The sequence below is a fragment of the Lepisma saccharinum genome, chromosome 7 (assembly GCF_977018435.1).
Source record: "Lepisma saccharinum chromosome 7, izLepSacc3.1, whole genome shotgun sequence".
NCBI lineage: Eukaryota > Metazoa > Arthropoda > Insecta > Zygentoma > Lepismatidae > Lepisma > Lepisma saccharinum.
Window position 1 is genome coordinate 89699744 of NC_139235.1, and position 16605 is coordinate 89716348.

Here is a 16605-nt window from a genome sequence, read left to right on the forward strand (position 1 = left end):
CTGTGGTTATTCCCTCCAGAGTCGAGATGGCCGCAGCACCTCAATCCCGGTAAAACATATATATATAGGTTTTTTATGTACCAATATTATTGAAGCACAAAGCTACCGTTAAAGTGTTATCAAATTTAACAGTTGGGAACTGGGAGAATGTTAAAAGCTTTCCTCTTTACGGAACCCTGTCAGTAGATAACAATAATAATATTGCACTGTATTTTCCCGTGGTTTAGGTATCTTTGAGAACCAAATTCTCAATACATTATATATTTTTTTTAAAATTGGCAAAATCACATGTTGCAATATATCCATAAAAAGGACTGTAAATATTTCCAGTTCGATTTGGTTTATTTTACTACTCCATTTTTGGCTAATCGTGAAGATGAAGATGAGTGATGATATGATGAAATGGATGAAGGGGCACTCATTCATTCCTAACACCCGCTTTAGATAAAAGCATTTTCCTTAACATTTATGCCATGAACAAAAAGCTACCATGTAAAGTGAGAAATGTTATGGCACTTCAGATACCATGGCATATTTCATGGCATTTCTCAAGGATAGGCTCGGTCCGAATCATTTTTCGTAGCGTAACCAATCAGAAGCGACCTCTAGGTCACGAGTGAAGTTGTAATGGCGGCCGCGTGAGATGTGAACAACATATCACTTCAAACTTTTAAAAGACAATAACTATTCAACCGAGAGGAATATCGGTTCGTATTAAATGGTTTTAGGTAGAGAAGAATGGCACTGATTAAATATATACTTTACAACGTTTACTGTACACATATGGAATAATATTTTAGTTTTCTCAATTATAAACACCGTGCGCTCGCCATATATGGTGTAACTCGACATGCCTTTCATGCTGTAGGTATATGTTATGCATTGTAATCGCAAAGGCTAGCCGAAAAGTTACATGAAATGCTTGCGTGTAAAGTGCTATCTGCTATAGGATGTTTGGAAGCATTTACATAGCATTTATGCTAGCAAAAATGCTACAGGAAATGCTTACGTCTAAAGCCGGCCTAAGCCGGAATTCTAACTCGGGGTCCCTGACGTTGTAGGGCTCTGTGCTAAGTACTTCGCATTTCAATATCGATTCTGATATTACTAAGGGAAGTCACACCTTGTGAAAGGGAAGGGCGTTCTATTTATAAATTAGTATAAAAAGGCAAACATACAATTACTATGTCTGAATTTTCATGTCGCACATCCCTAAAAAATAATACTAATCCTTCGGCTTGAAAGTAAACGGTTACTTTGCATGGAAAATGCTTTTATGAATATTTTGTTGAAATTAAATAATAATCCCAGCTCTATTATAACCTTAGAATTACATGTTGTAAAAGTTCATTTATTTTTTACGTATTTACCCTTAGCTCCCTTACGGAATCATACTTCCCCAGTCAGCAATATATTCCTTCCATGGCCCCTATTATGGAGAAGTCGTAGCAGCCGGTGTGCAATCACAGCGCAGAAAGGTTATGTTGACTAAATCCTGTTTCCCTACTGGTTGCTTTGGGGAGGTTTTTTTTATAAAGTTGTCCGTTCTTGGCCAAGCACTAGAGTGCGCGTCAAATCTCCTGCATATGGCCTTGAACGGCTGAACAGCACCAGCGAATCACAGACGTGTGGCGTTGCCGTGCTCTCGGTGACAAGGCGTTTCGCTCAACCACGCCGTCTCTTTTTCGTGTGAGATTTCGACATGGCACCGCTGCGGTGCGCTGCTATTGGCTATCGCCATATGCAGGAAATTTGTCGCGCCCGTTAATTGGTTGTTTGACCGCGAGTTCGTTCTTAGGGAAACGGGGCAACAGAGGGTCACTGCCGCGCCTGTAACAAGATCACCAGATGGTTGATAATCGTGGTATGTAAGCTCTAAAAACGCTTATTTTTATTTTCCATGTTTTTCCATGCTTTTAGCACATATTTTAAACATCTGAGTTATTTTTACATATCATTTCCATATTCTCAAACATTTTCCGACAGTTATAGCCTATCACATTATTCCCGTATGAAATCTACAAGCTTCATCTTTCAGTTGTCTTATTCTACTGTCTCCAACTAGCTTTGGCTTGTAACTTTTTAATGACGCTTTTCTGGACCATGGTTCTTTATCTCATATTGGTACTTGGGCCAGTCTCCATCCACCCTACTATACTGAACGTAACTCCAACTGGCGGGTGACCTTGACGGCTATTTCTGGCCCTTTCTGTCCCACCAATCGTCATCGGGGGTGTGGTTCGATGGGCGTCAACAAACTCAGTTGCGAAGTAAAAGCTGAAGGGGTCGCATCGCTCTCCCGAAGCAACGTTGCCATGCGTACTTCTGTTTTGCCAGTTTGTTTGCGTGTGAAACTCCCTCGTGTAGGACCACGTATGCAGTTGTACCATTAACACCCCGCTCATTCCTGGTACTGGCATTGCCCGAAAAGACCTCGCGCTTTACAGCACATTTGGCAACATGTAGTGGACCCAGCGCTCATTTGTTTTGTCCCGCGAACATCGTTCGGTACCTTGTGACTCGAGAACGCCCGATCTTAGTCGAAGAAAATTCAACTGATCGCTGATTCGCTGTTTCCCAGCCGCCAGTTGGAGTTGCGCTCAGTATTGTTTGATTCAAGGTGACGGAAACACCCTGTATAAACCCGCTCTCCGATTGTGACTATGGAAGACATTGATACAGGGCCTCCCCTATTTCGTAGTGATAACTTCGTCGCTTTGTAATCGAGGGTCCCAGGTTCGATACCCGGTGGAGGCACTTGACACAGTGGTTCGGATCCCACCCTAAGCTGTAGGTCCAGTCTCGATTAGCCTCTCTGTGCATAAGATGGACTTTAAAACAACAATTCAAGACATTGATACGGCAGATGTAATGTATATATTCATCCAGACCTCTGGTCTCATCTGAAAAATATTGTTTTTATGCCCCAGGCCACACAAATACCTAAGGTTGGATTTGAATGCAAGGCACAATCGGTGAAGCATTGTTTTGTCCACGATCGCGCGCCGGTCCAGCGGCATGCCTCCGGGGGGATCTGCTAATTATGAGATCGTGACGTGTTGAGCGGGTGCTACCAAGATTAATAGCCTCGTCAGGCAACCTGTGATTACGTCACGAAGAAAGACCGGAATCTTGTCGCATTAAGCATGGCTTTAAGGCACTTAGCACTGCCTCCCTTCCAGTCTATTAGCCTTCTATGAGCGCCTACAAGGCAATTTCTTATGGAACCGATGAAAACAAAATATCAATCCAAATTCCGACAAACGCTTCGAAGTTCTGCTCTAAACGTATTCAAGGTTTGTAATCCGAGATATCGGTCGATAAAATTACTAAACTCGTTGGAGCAACAGCCCTTTGAGGTCAGACGTCTGGGCATCAACTCCCAATGCCACATCTCCGCTAGCGCCGCCCGCCACACTTCTCCCGATCTCTCGGCCTCGCAAGGAAATGGACGCATTGCGTATATATCGGCTGAACCGATACTGATGAATCTAGGTCGGTATGAGTTGTATCGGTAACGTTTCGAATTTATTCACCGATACAGGTCGATGCTTTTCCGGTCTTCGGGGGGGCTGGAAAAATACCACGCTTCATTTCCGCGAAAATTATGCAAATTCGAAGTTTCCATACATCTTTTGAAGTGTAGGAAACTACACTCACAGTAATTTTAAGGTATTTGATGGTATTTTATGGCCACAATTATGTAATGAAATTTTAAAAGTAAAAGCAAGGAGAGAAAAATAGGGCCAAGATCCCAGTTTTAACTTGTTGTTTCCCGTTTTTAAGTCCACTTTATGCACATAAAGGCTAATCGGAACTGGACCTACAGCTTAAAGTAGGATCCAAACCACTAAGTGCCTCCACCAGGTATCGAAACCTGGATTCAAGTTTTAACTAAGAAAACTGCCACGCACTTAAGTTTCCTAGTTGAAATTTGCTACATACGAGTTGGTGTTTTAAGTCCACTTTATGCACAGTAAGGCTAATCGGGACTGGACCTACACTTTAAAGTGGGATCCGAACCACTTGTGACTCCACCGGGTATCGAACCCGGGACCCCTCGATTACAAGGCAATGACGCTACCACTGCGCCATGGGGGAGGCCCTGCTACATACGAGGATGATTTAATAAAGATAAGGATTTCTCAACAATATGTCTACTGCTTGTCACTGGTAGCAACAATTAATTATGGATTCAGATAATGGCCTTATTCCCGCCTCTGCACGTGACATGTCGTAGCTCCACGGTTTGACGTGTGGGGGCAGCACTGCGCAGATTGTAGATGTACTGAGTAGTGTGCTCTAAAATATTGCACGAAAATACAACTTGCGTTCGTCAAAATTCAAGTTGCACATGAAATATATACTGTTTAGTGTCTTAGAGAACTTGAGCAAGCATGTGGTGATGAGGCACTTCCATGTCCAACAATGTGTTCGCCATAGTGATTGGCCAAGACCGCGAAAGTTACAACAAGCAACCAGCGTTGCGCGCTGTGCTAACAACTTCACTACGGAGGTCGGCCGACAGAAGGTGAAAAATATATTTACGCGTAGCTGTCGCATTTATTCCATGTATAACACACATCATGGTTTCTTTGGGGGGGGTGGATACAATTTTAGAAAACGTGCACTTCGTATACGCGTAAATATAGTACATTTTATTTCTTTAAACCCATGACACAAGAAATATAGAATTTTCCCTGTTTTCGTTTTAATCCCAAAATGTGTTGAAATTCTAGAAATTTCAACGATTAGAGGAAAATAACCAAACCTGGACCCCACTCCCTAAGCCGGACCCCCTTCCTGTTTCCCTAAGTAGGTGCTGCCAAGTGGTGGCAATGGGCGAAACACGTCAAGAATAACGAAAAGATTGTGTAGGGAAGGTATTAGCAGTAACGTCCAAGTATCAGGTGCTGTAGTCTGCCATGACTTGTTTTTGTGTGAATGAAAGTTTGTACATCGGTGCACAACAGTGGAAATTTTGCTAATTAAGAGAGAGATAAGTAGCAATCTTGTTACAATTTAGACACTAGTAAGTATTGTACTTTGAAATTATGGTAACGGTTTGTTTCATACGCGTGGTTTTATTGTATAAACAATAAGACTCCACGAGTAAAATGCCCTAAGTAGGACCCCTCAATGAATGCCTAACATTACAACTGTAATTGAAGCAAAGGATTGTTACTCGTTAGTAAAGTACTTTTACATATTGTTGCAGATGTTCAAGAGAAAAGGCAATGCAGGTGGGAGAAGGTGGGATGTCCAACAAATGGAAAGGGCGATTGACGCAGTTAGGGTATTGGTAGCCTATATTATATTACTTTTGTACATCTATATTCATTATGCAAGCTCAATAAATGAAATTCATTTACTACATATCATATATTTACATTTCTTTTCGTCTTTTCCAATTTTTGGAACTTGTTAAAGGAGGGGACCGACTTTGGCCACTTTTTCTCCGTTGTTACTTTTCGTCCCTTTTTACAGAAATGCTTACTGGCAAAGCCTCATGCGCTTTAAGGTGGATTAAGTTACTCAAAACGTTAGCAAACATATCAAAGAACCCATTCTATTAAATTTCTAATAGAAATAATGTGCCATAATGACACCAGGGATGAAAAACAAAACGGGGGGCCTACTTTGGTCACTTTCCTCTAACATTTTTACGTTTGCGAAAATCAAGTTCCCAAACTTTAGATTTTGGAACACCAAAACTTAAAACAATAAGCAAGAAGAGGCATTCGTAACCTACCTTCCCGTACTTGGACTGCCCGCCCCTGTGGCTCCTCACCCAGTGGTCGGATTCGAAGCGAGCCCTCTCCAGGGCCCCTGTTATCTCGTTGAGCCTGGACCACTCCTCCACGTTCCGGTGCTTGAACGGCGCATCCTCCGGGGGGAGAAGGGGCACCACCTCCATTGCTGCTTCGTCTCAGCCTCGGCTCGAACACGTCATCCCGTCTTCATTCCAACAGACGGACACCTGCGGAGAAAGGCGCATGCGCAGATTAATAGCCGTGCAAATAAAAGGGGAATCCCTCCTCTATGGATGTTCCCAACCTAAAAGTTCAGTGTGAGGCCTTATGAGCTTCTACAGGATGGCCACTCTAGGACCATGATAAAATTCAAATATAGTTCCCGGTTTTCAAGGCGAACTTTCCAAAAATTGAAGGATACAAACAGATGTTTGCTCTATTTCAACCTTACGTATTACCCCCTCTCACCACCCACACACGTAATCACACAAATATATTAACAATATAAAGGGGCAAAGGGTCTGTGTGGTTCCAATGTATCCAAAAATGCTAATTATATTAAATTAAACGGTATATGTATTTAAAATATTAAATTTAAGGTGCGGAATTTTCATTTGACATTTCACATGCTCAGACTCGATATTCATCAACAAGAATGTTACGGGATGATTCCGTGCTAGTAGCGAACGTGCTCGTAGCGGACAAGTGCTCTTAGCGAACATCGGAAGGAAAGGATTTGCAGGTGCGTGCTGTTAGCGAACACACAAACTTGCCCTGTCTTGTTTGTCCTTGAAAGTGGTCAACATGCAAGTGTTGCCAGTGATACCTTATAATCATTTTGTGTTTGAAATTAGCTAAATGAAGGATCCTCAACAATTTAGGTTAACTACATGAAAGTTTTTGTTAAAATATTGATATATTTCATCTTCCTTAAAATCAGCTTGGGATTTCCGTTACGAAGCCGTAGCCACGATTCTCGAGCTCCTGTAAGATACATTATATTTTATGTATTAGATGAATGAATCACCACTGCTTATCGGACTGCTTAAAACTGTAGTGGCAGCAATCAATACCTTCCATTTCAGCAATATTTGGTTCGTGCGAATGTACTTTTAACTTTCCTCAAGTAGAACTCCGTCTTTTGTCTTCAGTGACATCTTACACTTCATTTTCTTCTCTTTCGTACATAGCCATGCCGCCACGCCTTTCGCCTCGCGTACTTTTCGATACTGGTAACCATCGTAAACCAAACACAAATCCCCGTACCTCGTTTTAATAAGAATTCTATTTCACTCATCTTGCTGGTTTCACAGTCGATTGAAGAATGATCAGGGGCGAGTCAGGTCAGATCAAGAGGCACCAGCCAAAGAGGTGTTTCTCCACGAAAGTTGGCTTATCACTGGCAACACTTGCACGATGACCAGATTCAAGGACAAGTAAGACAGGACAAGTTTGCGTGTTCGCTAACAGCACGCACTTGCAAATCCTTCCGTAGCTGTGTTCGCTAAGAGCACGTGTTCGATATGAGCACGTTCGCTAACAGCACGGCACCTACGGGATATACTAATTCATATATAAAAAAATATTTGTATAAGAAAGAATTTGAAACTTAAATTTTACTAAGCGGCTTCAAGGTATCTTATCTTCCAATAATTTTCTGTCTGTCAGATAGATTTTTCAGTAAAGGAAACTAACAAAGTAAACGGATTGAGAGAATTCTGTTTTATTTCCCAAGCAGCTTTCTTTTCCTACCTCCATAAAAATAAAAGTCGAACTGTGAAAAATTTCCTCAGGACATTTATAAATATGCATAAATTCAATACAATTTGGATTAACAAAAGCTGCAATTTTTCACGTCTACGGAGAAAAATTCACGCAGAATTCCCGGAATTCAAGGAATTCCCGGTGAGTATCCACCCTGTATTACTTTTGAGATGCCACCTCCAAGTAAAAAGTGTTTTTGTCAAAAAGGAAAGTCGCTATACTGGTTGCATTTCCAGCAGTGGCGCAACCATACAGGTTTGGTTTGAGTTGGTGTTTTAAGTCCACTTTATGCGCAGTAAGGCTAATCGGGACTGGACCTACAGTTTAAAGTGGAATCCGAACCACTTGTGCCTCCACCGGGTATCGAACCCGGGACCCCTTGATTACAAGGCAATGACGGCAACCATACAGGGTAAAGGGGAACATTGAAGTAAAAAAAATAATAAGGCTAGCAGAATCGAAGAGTAGCAGGACAATAGGATACTGAAAATGGAATTAGTTTTCATGCATTTCTCTTCCAGACGGCCAAGGGCACCTGAAGGGGGGGGCACAGAGGGGCAATTGCCCCCTTGATTTCAAATTTTATGCATATAAAAATATATTTCATAAAATTTTCTTATCTCATTTTCTTAGTCTCATCAAGTTCAGAGCCGTAGCTAGAGGGGGGAAGGGGAGTCAGCCGTGGGCGCCGATCTAAATTAAAAGTTGCAAAACAGAGAATGCCATTGCTACCCGTAAAATTATTTGCGCCGTCGTATTATTTTTAAATTTGCAAAACATTGGATCTAAGCAATATTATCCTTTTCTGTAATGCATTGTAAATTACCGGAGAGAGAAGTAATAACAAAATATCGTACTTTAGGCTGTTGCTGCTGAATATAACAAGCCTGCTGTCTGCTGTCACTGGTTGCAAAAACGTATTGGGGAGAGGTAAGTGGCGGAGAATGTCCAGGTAGAGTTCGTAAGGAGCCAAACAAGCAGAATCGACCATTAATTCATTTGAGACGATCGGATCTTCTAAATTCAAATTAATAATTCGTCACATCAGAACGTACATCATTTCTATTTTAAACTCAAGAATTACCTATGGTTCTCCAACCTGGGCTCATAGTACAAAAATAAAAATAATAACCCTGAGTTGCTCACGAAGGAAAATAATTTTGAGATTTACCGGTTCATTTCCTTCTTCTTTAATTTATTCTGTTTTTCTCTCTTTTCCCCTTCGTCTCGTTCTTCCTTGCTTTCTCTATCTCTAATCATATTTCTTGTTTCTAGTTCTTAATATCTTTATATCTCTCTTTCTTTCTTAATCTCTTCTCGTATTTCTTACTCTTTATCTATCTCTCTATCTCTTTCTCTATCTTCCTTAATCTCCCTCTCTCTCTACTTCTTACTCTGTCTATTTATCTTTCATTCTTAATGTCTCAACCTCTATTTCTTACTCTATTTAACTATATCTTTCTTTCTTTCTTAATCTCTCTATTTCGTACTCTATCTATCTCTCTTTTTAATTCTTAATTTCTCTCTATCTTTAACATGTATCTTTCTTTCTTGATCTTCTGTCTCCCCGTGTGTGTGCGTTTTCCTCATATCACAAATGTGATATGATCAGCATCGCGCTCCAGCTACCTTTATCTCTTCCCTCCTACCAAGGTGCCTATAGATTGTGGCTGGGATAATCCTAGAGTCATTTTATACGGGGGAGATCGTGAGAAATAATGCTTACTATCCTTTGGTCACGTGAAGTTCAGTCTGTTTACCCATACACATGACAGTTCGTCCAGTGGCGTGCCCAGGATTTTCGAAAGGGAGGGGTTATGTGTAAATTTTTTAAGTAGTCAGTCCCCATTTTGCCATATTTTCCTGCCTTTGACTTTCTTTTTTTAGAAATACTGAACCAAAAGGGGGTTATAACCCCCTCCAACCCCCCCTGGGTACGCCACTGAGTTCGTTCCATTTCGGTTGCACAAAATGGTCGATGATTTGCCTATCCATAGAAGTCCGTGGGCAACGAAAGACTCTTGCCCGATCACGGTCAAGTTCCCGAGCCGAAAGCCTGACCCTCGAACAGCCGAGGAGAAAGCGAAAGGCCACGAGAACAATATGGGGCCTGTTCCAGGCATGATTAGTAACGGGTGCGGAGGCGCCTAGCCAAGGAGAGCAGCCTCTGTGGACCGCTACGCCCTCTCTCGACCACGTTTGCTGCGTTCGTTGATTGGGCAAGCTCGGGACGAAGGCGAATCAAAGTAAACAATGCCGTTAGAATTTGTTTGTTCAGCGCTTTTTCTTTTTCTTTTTCAGCTTGGGCAAAATCCTCGAAGATGCCAGGTAGAGTTGAAGTCAGCTGACAAGAGAGTGTCCTGTGGTTTTGAGGTTAATTTGAAACATGGCCGGGGAGCAGGAGTGCCATCACCGTGTGGGCCCGTGGAATAATCTTTACTTAAAAATTCTTCAGCGTCTGCGAACTTGAAAAACTGATTTCCCCACACACTCTCAACATCCCCACCCCTGCCAAACTTTTCACAAAGTTCAATTTATAGTAGTTTTGGCTTTAAATTTACTCTTTCACTTCTCCCCCCTTCAAAAACGTACTTCACCTTACGTACCCTATATCAAGATCATACAAATAATCTTGATATCGGAGCCATTTGGCAAAAAAAATAATTTCTTATTACTTCTATAAAAGGCAATTACATACTTTTCTCTTATGCCAATTAGAAATTAAACTTTATTATCTTCCTACATGTGGATCATCTTCTCAATTTCAAATAAAATTCTAAATTCTGTAAAAAGATCAATATATTAACTCATTTCTATCACAGTAAAACATTCAGAAACAATGAAGAAAAATTATAGAAAAATACTCAAAAGTTTAGAGCCATCTATTGTTCACCATAGCAAACCATAACTCAACATAGTAGCGATTTGTTTTTAAAAACCTATGTTTCTTTTGAATTATTCAATAGTAAGATAAAATCAAACAATATTGTAAAAAACTATTCAAATTTGTTGTTATAAAACTTTGTAAAAAATTTATGTCAGCCTGTATTTAATTCTGCAAAGAAAATATCAATAAAGAAGGACGTGAAAAAATTATCATCACCACTACTAGAAAAAAGATGGCAGAAGCCTTAAATCAAAAAGAAATGTACGTAATTTCTTGTTTATTTACCCCAGGTTGCGTTTGTGTTTTACGGAAGCAGTGAGACGTGTAATATTCGTATATTTCGCATCAAGTGCTTAAGAAACGTCATAACCCCCACGCTCATGTCCACAAAATAGAGCAGAGGAAAATAAAAAACACGAACACACACACAGAGTAAGGGAAATATTTCTGAGAGAGTTTTTGAGTTTAAGTTTACTTTTTGCACAGTAAGGCTAATCGGGGACCTACAGTTTAAAGTAAAATCCGAACAACTATGTTTCTCCAGCGGGCATTGAACCAGAGACCTCCTGATTTCAAGGCAATGACGTTACCGCTACGTCTTCAGGGAGGCATATACATAAAGAAAGAGAGGAAGGGAGAGGGCGACACAGAAAAAGAGCGAGGAAATGAGGAATAAAAAGAAAGAGAAGAAGGCAATGAGTGAGAGGGAAGAAAGAAAGGGGACACAGAGGGAGAGGGAAAGAGGTCAACACAAAAGGGAAAACAAAGGAAAATGTAAAAATATAGTAAGAAGAGAAAAATAAGAGCAGGATATAACAAGAAGGAAAGATATTAAGAAAGAGAGAGGCAGCGAAACAGAAAAGTGAGAGGAAAAAAGAGAAGGATAACAGAAGAGGAAAAAGACAGGAAGACAGAAAAGTGGGAGAATGAGACAACAAGGGAGAAAGATAGAGAAAGGGGGAATGAAAGATAAAGAGAGAGAAACAGAAAAGTGAGAAGAAGGGAAAAGAAGGAAAATAAAAAGATAGAAAGAGAAGTAAAAGGAAATGAGAATTAAAATAGGATGAGACAGGAAAACAAAAAAGTGAGATGAGGAAACAAGGAGTTAAGATATGTAGAAAGAGAAAGAGAATAGAGTGATGGAGAAAAGTTGGAGACAGAAAAAAGAGAAAACGAGGCAGATAGAACCTTAGCAGCAAAGACTACGGAAGGATAACTCACTCAAAGTTCGTTATAGAGAGAGCGAGAACCAAGGATAGAAAGAGAGAGGGAACGAAAATATAATAGAGATAGCAAAGGCAGTGGCGCAACCACAGGGGGCAGGAGATGCATTGCCCCCCCCCCCCCCAACCTTGGACCGAAATGAGTTCTAGGGGGGCAAACATTGACGGCCAAGTGTACTTGCGGGGGCAATTACAGCCCGCAACTTCAAATTTTATGCAAATAAAAATACTTTTCGTAAAAGTTTCTTTTTTCTTAGTCTTATCAAGTTCAGAACCGTAGCTAGGGGGCAGGCGGGAGTCAGCCCTGGGCGCCGAACGATCTAAATGAAAATAAGGTGTAAGATTGATTTTTCGTTTTAAGTCCACTTTACGCACTGAAAGGCTAATCGGGACTGGACCTACAGTTGAAAGTGGGATCCGAACCACTGTGCCATGTGCCTCCAGCGGGTATTGAACCTGGGACCCCTTCATTACAAGGCGACAATCTTACGAACCATCAGCGAGACACAAGAGTTGTAAAAGAGTGAATCCGTTGGCGTCTCGTGAAATTATTTGCGCCCTATTGAATCAATATTGATTGCAGCCTGCACAAAAATTGGATCCAAAAATTTTCTTGCTCGCTTCGATCGCAATATATCATTCTTCTCTGTAATGCATTCTAAATTTACATGTTGCATATATGTGAAACATATATCGTGCATGAAAGTTATACATGTTAATGTAAAAAATAATTATGTTAGGAATGCATTTATCAAGTATCATTTTCTGTCTTTCAAAAATAGTTTGCGTGCTTGTTTTCCATTATTAATGTGAAATTGAACGTGTTGAAAAAATAATTCAAGTTGTTTGTTCGAACACAAATGCTTTAGCAACAACTTCTACCCCCTTTTTGCATAATTTACGAGGGTAACAACGTCTTTGATACTACCGCTGCTGCTACTACTATTACTACTAACAATAATAATGTTGGTGTCGGGTTCGTATCCCGGATTGGGCATGGATGTTTGTGAGTGTCCATTCATCATATCATCACTCTTCGCAAATTAGCCAAAAGTGGCACAAGAAGCGAAGTAAAATAATGCAAATCAATAATAATAATGTTATAATAATATTATTAGTAGTAGTAAAATTTTATTACTACTACTATTATTATTATTATTAGTGGTGGTACGTTTATCCTGGTACTTGCCCCCCCCCCCCGAAAAAATTAACTCTGAGCAAAGTAGGAAGAAAGAAAGGCAAGGTGCCAAAACTGGGGTGGGGAGTTCCCTTGGTAGATAAGGTTTAGCATAGTGCGGGGGCAACTGCCCCCCTCGTCCCCATAATCACCGCCACTGTTGACACTGGACCTCTGAGTCATAGTTCAATCGTGCAAAGTATGTCCACTTCACTCTTCACAGTCCCCGAAGAAAATTCCATAATACGATATAACGTAACTCTTGCGGCATTCTTGGCCAATTGTAGTGCTTTACGGACGCTAACATTCCGGCCAACGTAAAAGGCAAAGGAGATGAACCTGTTGCTTGTCACGTTCCAACCTGCAGGTGCGAGGTCAGCGGACACAGGAGGGGGCGTGCTGGACACGCGACTCTCGCACCTTCCAGGGGGTTCGGGTCTCTGCCCCCCACAAGAGGTACCAAAGTGTCCTGCGAGGATCACACATACATTAGCATCTCCCGCGTCCATGTTCTCTCAGCGAGGAAAGATGAAGGGTCGTCGTAGGGCGTAGGTGGAAAGCATGTTGTTGATCGTGGCAGGGATGACCCCGACAAACATTTCGTTTCCTCATTTATTTTCCTGTTCTTTGGTACGAGTGGACCCGGGGATTTTTTCTTTGGTACTGATACTGTGTCCATGCTGAACCAAGAAATTCAACCGAAATAAGGCACATTGTTTGGACCCGGGATCCCGGGTTCGAAACCCGGTGGAGGCAAGTAGTAATGGCAGCATTATATTCCTACGCGTCAGCAAAAATTTGATGCGGCTGGTGTTATGTTACATCCGGTCGTAGCGGGCCACGAGTGGTTTTATTGTTGAGTCAGCAGAACGTGTCTGATCACCTTGAAGACATCGGAAGCGGTGGGGGGAGGGGGTCAATGGATTTGTCACGTTGTTTTTTGATGTATGCTAACCTAACACGTGTGTGCGTGTGTGTCTTTGGAGGAAATGCGCGCGCAACCATTGCGTATGATTCAAAGACATGAAGAAATGATTTAAAGATGGCGCCGAAGGTGTTGTACCCCGAAAGTTTAGCGGCTAAGGTTATTGCTCTGTAAAACAAGAGGCGTCGAGGGTTCGATTCCTGGTAGAGTCAATATTGATTGATTGATAGATTGAGTTAGTTTTTTAAGTCCGTTTTATGCACGGCAAAACTAATCAGGAGTGGACCTACAGTTGAAAAGTGGTGATTCGGACCACTATGTGCCTCCACCGAGTATCGAACCTGGGACCCCTTGATTACAAGGTGACGATGTCAATATTGAATGGTCTCGATTAGCCTGTGTGTAAATAAAGGCAACAAAATGGTTGAGTTCGAAAATCGAGTTGGGTTAGTGGTTAATGTTGTCACCTGGCAATGAAGAGGTCGCGGGTTCGATTCTCTAGGTAGTTAAATTAGGCCAATTGTTTAATCCCGCCATTATAGGTTCCGATTAGTCCATCTGTGCATAAATAGTGTTTGAATAAAATCAATATGGCGGCTTTGGGGTAGTGGTTAATGTTGTCGCCTGGTAATGAAGAGGTCGCGGGTTCGATTCTCTAGGTAGTTAAATGAGGCCAATTGTTTTGTCCCGCCATTATAGGTCCCGATTAGTCCATCTGTGCATAAATAGTATTTGAATAAAATCAATATGGCGGCCGCGTTTTGTGTTTAGCGGCGGCGGCGGCGGCGACCGGGGCGCGGCGCGGGGCGGAGCGGCGCGGGGGGCGGGGCGGCGCGGGGGTTGTTTTTTATTCCGCGAGATGTTTCAACCAAGTGGTTGAGGGTTCGATTCCCAATGTTGGTGAAAATTGTATATTCAATTGTATTTGTTTAAAAGTTCCGATTAGCTTTTTTGTGCACAAAGAGAAAATGAACTAATTGGAAGGAAATAGGATGTTTATGCTGTAATGAAAAGGTCCCGGGTTCGATTCACAATGTCAAATTGGCTGATAATGATGTTTTTTTTTTTTAAAAAAAAAGAAGTGTGTTGAGTCCCCATTAGTATTTAGGCAGGAACAGATATTAAAAATCAAAACAAAATGCCTTTTGATTACAACGCAAAGACTTTACCGCTAATGTATAAAGATAAATTAGAATCTGTTGTTTTGCCGTGTGGGGCCCCCAGTACCGATTAGCTTAAATGCATAAAGAGTAGGTAAAATAAGCAAGATGGCCGTCACTATTGTTTTGTGATCAAAGAGGAGTCACAGGTTCGATTCAATCAAAGGAGGCAAGATTCTATGTTTCAATTCCATGTAAAAGTCTAAAGTTATGTTTCGATTAACCTCAATGCATAAAGAGGAATTAAACAAAAACAAGCAAAATGGCGACAGATGTGATAAAAGAAAAATTGAATTAGTTTTTTATAGTGACAAGAAAAAATAGCGAATCATTGTTAGAAATAGAATGAAAATAAAGATACTTGCCTTTGCGTGTCCAGCGCTGTGCAGAAAAGCTCTCATGCTTTATCTCCGACAAGTCCACAATACACATTTTTTTTATTGTATAGTTAATTATTAATGTTGTTATTAACACAGATTCTTACCAGTGTGAAGAAAAGCTCTCATGCTTTATCTCCGACAAATTCACAATACACACTTTTTCATTATATAGTTAATTATTAATGTTGTTATTAACACCGAGTTTTACCAGTGTGAAGAAAAGCTCTCATGCTTTATCTTCGACAAGTCCACAATACACACTTTTTCATTATATAGTTAATTATTAATGTTGTTATTAACGATTGTTACCAGTAAAAATATAAACCATGAGGATATTTAAAAGGGTTATAAGTGAAAAAAGCCAAGACATATATTTTATCCCTGTTTATTACCAATATTTACAAAATTCCAAAGAGCCGCACACACACACACACACACACACATACATATGTAAAATGTTTATATTGTGTCACCAGTTTATCAGCATGTTATTTAACAAGTTTTTATTCTTCAAGTTTGTTCACTCACCCACATAAGGAATTGTGTCACTATCATATCCATTTTCTGCTGCAACCACTGAATTAAAATGTTTCACTATTTTTTCCACAAGCATGTTCTCGCAAAAAACAAACACTTCTTTGGAAAGTCTTTTTCCGTCGATGTTTTGTATAGACAAAGGCTCAGGTTTTGTACATCCATGTAGATGGGAAAGCACAAACTTCTCCTTATTGCATGCATGGACAGGGGAAATATCTGTGCAACCGAAACATTGTTCGCGAAGGTCGAGAATGCAAGATTCCACACAGTTTCCAAAATATGATTTCAGATACGGCGACACTGTTTCACACATAACTTTCGCATGCTCGATGCACACAAATATCTTCATAAAGTTCCGCCACGAACTTTCTGCGATGAACACTATCTCCAGGGAACCGTAAGCTGGTTTCTTCCTTATAATGATCTGACGGCGATTGTACAGTGTGGTTATCAGCAATTCATGTTGCTCACTTAGTGGGTAGGAAACACGAGGCTGCTCACCTGGAATAGCGATGTAATTGTCGATTACTGGAAACAATTCCTGAAGAGCGTGCCACTCCTGCAACTGTAGTTCAACACCGGCCGCCCCGCTTCTGTGTAGCCTGACCACAGGTTGGAAATCCAGATGAGAGGAAAGTCCGATTGAGATAACTTTTGTTTTCGAAGCATTCAAATAGTAGACGTGATCAAATAATATCGACTGGCGTATAAGACTAGTTACTTGTTTTTGTTCTTCAGGTAAATGCTGATCGCTCTCTTTCTGAAGAACCCCTTTGAAATTAGTGTACGGTTGAAATCT

The 16605-nt window shown here is 40.9% G+C and overlaps 1 protein-coding gene across 3 annotated transcripts in view; it reads right to left on the minus strand.

Moving 5' to 3' along the window:
* Nucleotides 1-16605, minus strand: part of LOC145990002 (uncharacterized) — a 321598-nt gene that overhangs the window by 149842 nt on the left and 155151 nt on the right. For all 3 annotated transcript variants that reach the window (XM_083125582.1, XM_083125579.1, XM_083125580.1), the window contains exon 2: nucleotides 5753-5980. In XM_083125582.1, the coding sequence (XP_082981708.1) occupies nucleotides 5753-5917 (165 nt within the window). In that variant the 5' untranslated portion in view covers nucleotides 5918-5980. The remainder of the gene's footprint in view (nucleotides 1-5752; nucleotides 5981-16605) is intronic.